At 59.3% G+C, this 9,268-nt stretch overlaps 1 protein-coding gene across 1 annotated transcript; it reads left to right on the top strand.

Moving 5' to 3' along the window:
* Positions 1-981: 981 nt before the first annotated feature.
* On the top strand, positions 982-3,364 carry LOC129133549 (low affinity immunoglobulin gamma Fc region receptor II-like). Its single transcript, XM_077191905.1, has 6 exons — positions 982-1,061; positions 1,651-1,671; positions 1,760-1,990; positions 2,250-2,507; positions 2,692-2,835; positions 3,273-3,364. The coding sequence occupies exons 1-6, from the start codon at positions 1,013-1,015 to the stop codon at positions 3,362-3,364; spliced, it is 795 nt and encodes a 264-aa protein (XP_077048020.1). The 5' UTR covers positions 982-1,012.
* The last annotated feature ends 5,904 nt before the right edge of the window (positions 3,365-9,268 follow it).

The following is a 9,268-nucleotide window of genomic DNA, read 5'->3' as shown; positions in this document are numbered from 1 at the left end:
GATGTGGCACCCCCAGAACGAGGAGGAGCTCCCAGGGACAAGAGCCTGGGACAAGAGCCGGGTGTCAGCACAGCAGAGCTGCCCTTTTCCCTAAAGGCTGGACCCCTCTGGATGTGCCCCCTGGACAGAATTCATGTCCTTGCCTCAGCACAAACCGCTGCAGGAAAGAGAAAGAGTTGGGGGGTCACAGACAGGGAGCCCCATCCCCCACAGCCCTGAAACCACTGCCTGCACCCCCCAACCCCTTTTTTCCCTTCCTGGGATTCTCCCAGCTGTTCCTTGGGATGGTTCAGCAAGGAAATGCGGGGAGACAGGAAAACGGCCAAGGGTGAGTGGGGCAGAGACACAGAACCTCCCAGGAGAGCCATGGGGTGCCCAAGGGTGGGGACTGTGCTGGGCTCTGAGTCACCCCAAAATCTGAGGCACCCCAGGAAGGAGCTGTGACCCCCATGCCCACCCAGCCACTGCCCATCCCTGGCACACCCATTCCCCTGGGAACCCAACCATGGGACCCCCATTGCCTTGGTCTCTCCTCCCTGGGGACCCCCATCCCAGGACTGACATTGCCCAGCCCCACCATTGCCGTGATCCCATCCCATGGGCTGCTTCTTCCCCAGAACCCCTATTCCCGAGGGTCCCCTTTTTCCCCCTGCACCCCCAGCCCTGGCACCCACTTGCCATGACCCCAAATCCCTGGGGGACCATGTTCACCCCCATCCCTGAATGCACCCAGGCATGGAGACCCCAATTGCAGTGGACTCCCATTCTCCTGGACACCCATCCTTGGTTCCCCACATCCCCTGAGCCCCCCACTCCTGACAACAGCATCCCCGACCATGTCCCCAGGCTGTCCCCACCCTGCCCACAGCCTGTGCCCTGCTTGTGGCCACCCTGCCCCCACCAAGGGCCACCTACGCATGGGGACGGACGTGACCTCGCTTCCTTCCCCTTCATCCAAAGAGCCGCTAGCCAGGGGAGCGGTGGCCACAGCAGCGAGTGACAGCCAGTGCACATGGCTGGGGACACCGGGATGGCCGGGAAGGTGGCGCTGCTCCTGTGGGGTGAGTGCCCCGGGCACGGGCCTGACACCCCGGGGATAGGGAGGGGAGGCGGCACAGGGGGGCTCTGGGGTCCCCTGGGGTCCTCAAGGCCAGCAGGGTATGGAGCCCAGTGTGACCAGAGTTGTGGGGTGGCCATGGGGACAGGAACACGGGACACACAAAGGGCAGGTGGGATGTGGGGACAGGGACAGGAGGATGGAGTTGTGGGGACAAGGTTGACACAGAAGAAAACTTGGGGCTTGGGCAGCTGTGGGGACAGAGACAGGGGAAGAGGGACACAGGGATGCAGGGACAGGAACAAGGGGACAAGCACCATGTGCTTGAGCCTTGGGGACAGGTGCCACCGGAATGGGACCATGGGCACAGGGTCATGGGAATGTGGCTATAGGGCTGGCAGGGGTGACCTGTGCCAGCACAGGGTCCCCATGCCTGAGCAGGGGTTGGCTGCTGTGTCCCTGTCCTCGAGACCTCTGTGCCACACCAATGCCCCCACTGAGACTTTTTTCAGGGACGCACCCACCGCCCCTGCCCCCGTGCCTCTGTCCCCACAGTGCCACCCCCACCCAGCCCTGTCCCTTCTCCCTTCCAGCCCAGACCCTCGGCCTCGCTGGTGAGTCCTCAGGGGATGCCATGGCCCCACCCCGCTGTCCCCAGCCCCGCACTGGCCCTGGCAGGCTGGTGTCCCCTGTCACCCACAGGTGCCCAGACCACTCAGCTCCTGGTGGAGCCCCCCTGGAGGCCGGCGGTGCTGTGGGACTGGGTGACCCTGACCTGCCAGGGCTTGGGGACTTCCAGTGCCACCACCTGGTACAAGGATGGGCAGCACTGGGAGCAGCAGGGACCTGAACGCCTCAGTGTCACCATGAAAGGCACCTACCAGTGTGACAGACCTGGCACTGGGCTCAGCCCTCCTGTGATTGTCTCAGAAGGTGAGGGGGGTTTGGCTGTCCCCAGCCTGGCACCCACGAGGACTCCAAGGGGTCTGGGTGGGCTCCGCTCCATGGGTCACCTCCTGTGTGACCAGAGCCCATCCCCTGCTCTGGGGACGTCCCAGAGCATCCCTGAGTGAGAGGACCCTGTTTGTGGAATTGATGACCTCTGGTGCACTGGGTGTGACTCAGTGAGGGTCCCGATGTCAGCGGGACCCTTGAGATCCCTGTGATGTGATGAATCCCCTCTGTCCCCCAGATGATCTGGTGCTGCAGGTGCCAGCGCGGGAGCTGCTGGAGGGGGACACGGTGACACTGCGCTGCCGGAGCTATTGGAAGAGCACGGTCACCTCGGTGTCCTTCTACCACGAGGGGAAGGAACTGGGGGTGTTCCCCAATGTCACTGAGCTGTCCCTGTCCCCTCTGCAGCTGAGCCACAGTGGCCACTACAGCTGCAGGGGCAAGGTGGGACCCTGGGGGTGGAGGGAGTCACCACCAGTGACAGTGACAGTGCACGGTGAGCACCACAAAGTCCCCACCCCGACACCCCCACAGCCCCTCCCCAGGGACTCGGGGACAAAATTCCCTCTCCCCTCTCCTTCCCTGAGCTCTTCTTGGTGCCAGTGCTGGAGGCTCCCCCCGAGCCCACCCAGGGGTCCCCCCTGACTCTCAGCTGCCTCAGCACCCCCAGCCCCCTGCAGCCCCGACCCCCCTCCTGCACGTGTTCTACCGGGATGGGAAGATGGTGGGAGACCCGCAGGGGTCCCCACAGCTGCTGGTGCCCGCCCTGGGGGTCTCCCACTCGGGAAATTACAGCTGCCAGCTGCACCCTGAGGCGGGGGGCCGTGGGGAAAAGCAGCACCTGGCTCCATGTCATGGTGCACAGGGAGTGCGGGATGGGCACAGGGAGCCCCCACAGACACCTCGGGTCCCCTGATTGGGCATCTCCAAGTCCCCAACAAAAATTTCCTTGCTCCTTCTATTACTCCCCTTGTGCCCACACCCTTCTGTGTTATGACCCCATTCCTGACATCCCCCATCACACCAATCCCCCATCCCTGTCCCCCCACACCGGCTGCCAGCCCCTCCCTGTGCCCTCAGCCCTGTCTCTGTCCCTGCAGTGCCCGTGGCCAATGCCACCATCACCCCCGGTGCCCTGGACGTGACACCGCAGGACAGAGGGACACACAGTGACACAGGTGGGGTCCCACAGGGTCACCAGGGAGTGCAGGACCCCTGGGGTCATGGGTGACCCTGATGTGTCCCCCTCTGTTTCTTGCAGTGGCCGCAGGGGTTGGTGGGGCCCTTTTGTTCCTGCTCCTGCTCGTGGGTGTCATTGTGGCCTGGAACTGGTGGCACCGTGTGGGTGGGTGACAATGGGGGGACAAGGGTCACCAAGAGAGGTGGGAAGGGCCCCAGAGAAGGAAGGGCCACAGGGCAGCACCCACAGCCCCTGACTTGGGAGGGGCTGAGCCCCCAGTGACCATGGCTCAGAGCCCTGGGAGCTGTTGGAGGGTCCTGCAGGGATGTTGGGGGCTCTGCTCAGGGTGTTGGTGCAAGTGGGGTGGTTCAGGGATACTGAGGGGGCCTGGGGAGGATTGTGTGTCTGGTGGTGGTTCAGCATTCTCAGGGGTGGATGGGGGCCCCTGGATCTCCAAAGTCACCCCTCCAGTTTTCCTTCGCAGATGCCAGGAAGCACCAGGAAAGGTGGGTGCCGCCTCCAGCCATGATACACCTTTTACCCAAACCCCCAGCACCTCCCATCCCCTTCCACACACCCCCTTATTCCCACAGGGCCCCCCAAGACCCCCTGGCACCCCCGCTGTAGGATCCTCAGGCGACGTACATGGAGCTGCAAAGGCAACCGTGGGAGCCCAGTGACATCTATGACAATCTACACCAAAAGTTGTGATGCTCTGGGAAGCGGGAGGCACTGGGTGACACTGGGGGTGCTCCCTCCGTGGCTCCTGTGGTTGCCCATCCTTCCAAGGGAGGTGGTCATGGGTCAGGGGGAGGCTACACAGGGCACCCTGTGCTCCCCATTTCCTCTCCCACTACCCCCAAGGGCTCCCCCATCCCTTTGCTCGTACCTGCAGGGGCTCCCCAGCCCCATCCAAGTGCCCAAGTACCCTCAGGGACTGCCCCATTCTCTCCCCACAGTGCTTGCAGTACACCCAGGGCTTCCCCATTCCCCCTCCCACTATCCCTGTCCCATCCCACTGTAAAAGGGGGAGTCGGGGAGGATTCTTGCTGAAAGGTTTCTCAGATGAAAATGAAGCACAAACACGGCAATATTATATCTGAGAACTGTTTATTGATAAAGGAGGGGAAGGGTTCTTACTGAAGGGGGAGAGAAGGGAGTAGAAAGGAAAAAGGACAGAGAGAGAAACAGAAGACAGGGACAGCGTTAGCACAAGAAGCCCGGGCGCTCTGTGGGCATCAGCTCGGCAGATGGAGTGTGTGTGCTGCAAGCCAGGGCGAGCCCACATGGCTTTTGTGAGTGGCTGGGCGTGATTTCCAAGGACGGCCCCTGCGTGTCTCTGGCATTGCGAGCGATGGCTGCAGGGGCTGCTGCGGGCTGGCTGCGGGCTGGTGCTGGGCACTGGTGGCTCTGGGCTGGCTGCCGCGGGCTGGGGCTGCCGTGGGCAGGTGCAGCAGGCTCGGGGCTGTGGGCAGCGTGGGAAACGCGGCAGGGGCGGCGGGTGGGCGCAGGCAGCATCCGCTCCATCGGGGAAGCAATGAAGGAACGTCCAGGAGGAGCAGGAATGAGCTGCCTCGGGGAAGCAGCGAAGCAGGGAAGAACGGGTGCGGACAGGGAAGAAGGACCACCAGGAGGAAAAGGTGAGGGGGGGAGTATCGGTGATATTTTTGCCTGACGACTGGGAGGAATGATGCATCTGACTCCATCTTTTCAGAAGGCTAATTGTTTACTTTATTATGCTATATTATTCTATGCCATATTACATTACATCTAAACTGAATCTGCCAAGCACTCAACTGCACTCCACTGCACACAATCTCATGACTGTCAGCCAACAGTCCCCACACACACACATCTGGATTCAATTGGTCAGTGAATCAAAACACTCACACCAAAATCCAATTACCAATTCCCTTCAGGTAAACAATGTTCCACAATGCATTCCACTTGTGAAAAACACAGGAGCAGTAACTCAGATAAGAACTCTTTGGATCATTCTTTGCTTCTCTCACTGCTTCTCCCAGGTTCAGAGAATGTGAATCCCACAGGGGAAGAGGGCCAAGCTGACCCTCCGAGCAAGCCCCTGATCCCTCCAAGAAACCCAAAGCAAAAGGCTCCTGTTGTGTCACAGTTTGCTGCTTTGATTTGCAAAGGCTCCTCCCACAGCCCGATTTCCTGGGCATTTTTTCCCAGAGAGTTTTCCTGGGCGTCTCTCCCACCAGCCAGTGGGGGTCACTCACAGTTTGATCACTGAAGCTTTCTCTCCCCTGATTCTCTGTTGTGTGAAGCCTCGCCAGGGACAGGGTTCCCAGCACATGGACAACCACAGAGTAATTTTTCACCTCATGTGTAGCATATGTTAAGAAATAAATAAAATTCAGATTTGTTCTTCTTAACCCCAGTGTGCTTAGTGGCTCTGTAATCCCCCTCCCAGTGCTCCCACTAAAGTGCCCGTCCCAGTTCCAAAGGGGTACAGGACCTGGTTCCCTGCTCCTGGGACAAAAATGCAGCTCTTTGGTTAAACGGGCAGAAATGGTGTTTCTTTGTTCTGCTCTGTCAAGGCAGCTGAACAAGGTGGGAACCTCCATTGGAATGGAAAATACAACCCCCATCACTCTGAATTATTATAACATTGAAATTACGGGGCTTTTAGGCAAAGATGTGAGAACAGGAATAAGAGTTCTTTACCGGTATGTATTATGAGAAACAAGTAAATGGAAGTTGACTTTTGCTGTATATTATATGAATTGATATTACATAATTGATGATATGGTTGATTAAATATTGTGATGTTGTTAGTGTTGGGACAGTGATGTGTATTGTGGAGTGGCTGATGTTGTTGGGGTGTCCATTTAAGACTCGGGCCCAGCCTGGGCCCAGCCATGGCCCAGCCCCACTGCACAGGGATGGCCATTGCCCAGCCCTGTTCTGCCCAGCCCCAGGTGGCAGCCAGGACATGAGGATCTCCCCTGCCCCCTTGGCTTTGATTCTGGCAGCTTTAGAGCTGCTGCAGAGGTGAGAATTCTGTGGGGGAAAAAGGACTGGCTGTGGTTTGCTCAGCCCTGCAAGAAGCACAAAGCCCAAAGGGAGCCCAAGCAGTGGCTCTGGGAGGGCCTTTGATGGTTTTCAGAGCAGGGCTGGCTGGAAACTGCCCCTGCAGGGGCAGCTTTGGGGGAACCAGTCTGGAAATGCAGCAATTGATCATTTTGTCCCTCTTGGTAAGGGACTGAGGGAGCCCCAGAACTACTGCAAAGACAAGAACACTCTGCTCAACAAGCTGTAATAGGTCTTCATTCTTGAACAAAACTGCGGCCTTCTGAAACCTTATGGAAAGAATGTTTGGCCTCTGGCTGTGGTCATCAGATAAGAGGGAAAAATGTGGAAATATCGAGCAGGAACTCTGGCCATTGTGGGGAGTGACCCTGTCTGGATTCCAGGTGGCCCCAAAGCTACTTCATGCCTACATTTCCCACCTAAGTGAAAGGCTGAGGGTTTGCAGGAATTGTAGTGTAAAGCCACCAGAGGTGCTATTGTGGACCCGAAAACTGCCTGGGGTCAAGCGCTGCCTTCCTTCCATTCGGGATCATGGAGAGCGGTCGCGGGTGTTGTGCAGGGCGTGTGCCTGGCCCCGGGACACTGCTACGCTGCCAGTGGGCACTGGGATCCAACCTGCTGCCTTGGCGGCTTCTGCCCGCTGCCGGTGGTGGTGCCGGGACCGATTGGTGGCCGTGAGTTTGCAAAAGGAGCGATTTGCCCTCCTCCCTCCCGCCCGAGGCCGCCATGGCCCCTGAGGGGATGGAGCTGGAGCGGGGCGCCCCCTGCTGGCCGGGAGTGCTCCCTGCAGCGCCCCCTGCTGGCCGCGGTTATAACTGCCACAAAAACCAACAGCGCTGAGCGGGAGGGAAAGTTCTGCGTTTGTGTTGTTTCTTCTGTTCTGCTTTATAAATTTCCCGGTAAAGAGCTGTTATTCCTTTTCCCACATTTTGACCTGCAAGCCTCATCATTTTTCAAATTAAAAAAATTTTAGACATGTGTCTTCTTTCCATTCCGAGAAAATTCCCACTTTCCTTTACTGAGATTTCTCATTTAAATGAAAGTCTTGACCCACCCCTGCCACACACAGGTGTTCCAAAATGTCTCCAGACATCAAATTTTCCTGCCTCTCACAACCCGCCCTGTGCCATGGCCTGATCCCGACTGCCGTGGCAAAAGGGGAGACTCCAGAATGCCCACAGGGCCTTTGTGAGATCATCGTGAGGGGAACAGGGCAGAGGAGGGGTTTGGGACAGGGACACGAGAATCCAGAGCCTCCTGAAGGCCGCTTTGGCCACCAGAGGAACAAAGATCCACAGCTCTGCCAGGTTCCTCTGGTGGAGTAAACATGCTGGGGGAAATGTCTGAGGTTTGTTCCCTTTTGGGGGCTTTCCCTGGAAATCGTTCCTTCTGGGATCCTTTGGACTCTGAACCTTGTTGCTGTTGCTGTTGGTTTTATTCTCTCTCATTACTGTCTCAGGAAATTGTTCTTCTCTCAGCCCTTTGGCATCTTTGTGCCCCCACGGGGAGCAAGAGGGGCAGTTTTAAGTGGCAGCACAGACACGAGTGGGTGCCCGTGGGTGGGGACCCCCAGTGCCCCCAGTTCCCCCCAGTGTCACAGCACATTCCCGTAGATGTCACCGGGTTCCCGCGGTCGCCCCTGGGGTCCCCGCAGCTCCGTGTTGGTCACCTGGGGATGCTGGAGGGTGGTGGCACGGGGGGACGCTGCGAGAGACACGGGCTGTGGGATCTGGGTGGGGTGACACTGGTGGGTGACGTGTCCCTCTGCGTGTGTCCCCCCCGTACTCACCCCCTGCCCTCTTGGTGACCACGACGTGGGTGTACAGCACCTCCCCCTCCTCTGGGGGGGCCGGGGGATCCGGGGGGGCCCTAAGGGAATAAAGGGGATGTGGGGGAGGGGGGGGAATGGGAGGTCTTTGGGGGTTGGGGTAAAAGGGGAGAGTGTGGTTTGAGCTCCCCACTCACCTTTCTTGGTTCTTCCTGGCAGCTTCAAAGTAAAGAGGGGAGGGTGACTTCGGGGGATCCCCAGGGCCCTGACCCCTCTCAGGATTGGTGAACCCCCACAGGACCCCCAATTTCCCTCAGGACCCCAAAACATCTCTGGAGCTCCCAGAATCCATGAACCTCCCCCGTGCCCCCTACCAACTCAGCCTCAATATCCGAAGCCCAGCAGGGAGAGAGACCCCCCCAGATACCCCCAGGGCCCCTGAAAGAACCCCCAACATCCCCGCAGGACCCTCCAGCACCTCCCCAAACCCCATCAGCACCCCCAGCCAAGGGCACAGTTCTGGGGCTATGGGTGCTGCCCTATTGCTCCCCAACTCTGGGGGCCTCTACAGCTCCCTGGGACCCCTGTCCCCCCATTGTCACCCACCCAGGCGGTGCCACGGGCGCCAGGCTACAATAACACCCACGAGCAGGACCAGGAACAAAAAGGCCCCACCGACCCTTGTGGCCACTGCAAGTAACAGAAGGGGACACATCAGGGTTACCCTGAACCCTGGGTGTCCTGCACTCCCTGATGACCCCGTGTGGCCCCACCTTTGTTGCAGTGTCACAGCCACGAGCAGCTCAGTGCTGGGTGCCTGGAACACGCACTGCAGGTCCAGCTGGTTGGTGGCCACACACCGGTAGGTGCCTGAATGTCCCACATCAATGTCCCTGAGCTCCAGGATGGGACCCCGGGCCACCTCCTGCCCGTTGTGCAACCAGGTGAAGGTGAGAGGGGATGAGCCCACCTGCACCGAGCAGCGCAGGGTCACCGTGTCCCCCTCCAGCAGCGCCTGCGCAGGCACCTGCAGCACCAGCCCATCTGGGGGACAGAGGGATCCTGTCACATCCCAGGGCACCAAGACCTCCCCACTGGGTCACACCCAGTGCACCAGGGGTTCCCGATGCCAACACTGGGATCCCCCCGGTCTGGGATGCTCTGGGATGTCCCCAGAGCAAGGGATGGGCTCTGGTCACACCAGGAGGTGACCCATGGAGTGGAGCCCAACCAGAGGCCTTGGGGTCCCCATGGG

Source organism: Agelaius phoeniceus, chromosome 31 (assembly GCF_051311805.1).
Source record: "Agelaius phoeniceus isolate bAgePho1 chromosome 31, bAgePho1.hap1, whole genome shotgun sequence".
In the NCBI taxonomy this organism is placed as follows: domain Eukaryota; kingdom Metazoa; phylum Chordata; class Aves; order Passeriformes; family Icteridae; genus Agelaius; species Agelaius phoeniceus.
This window is presented reverse-complemented; position numbering and strand designations above follow the sequence as displayed.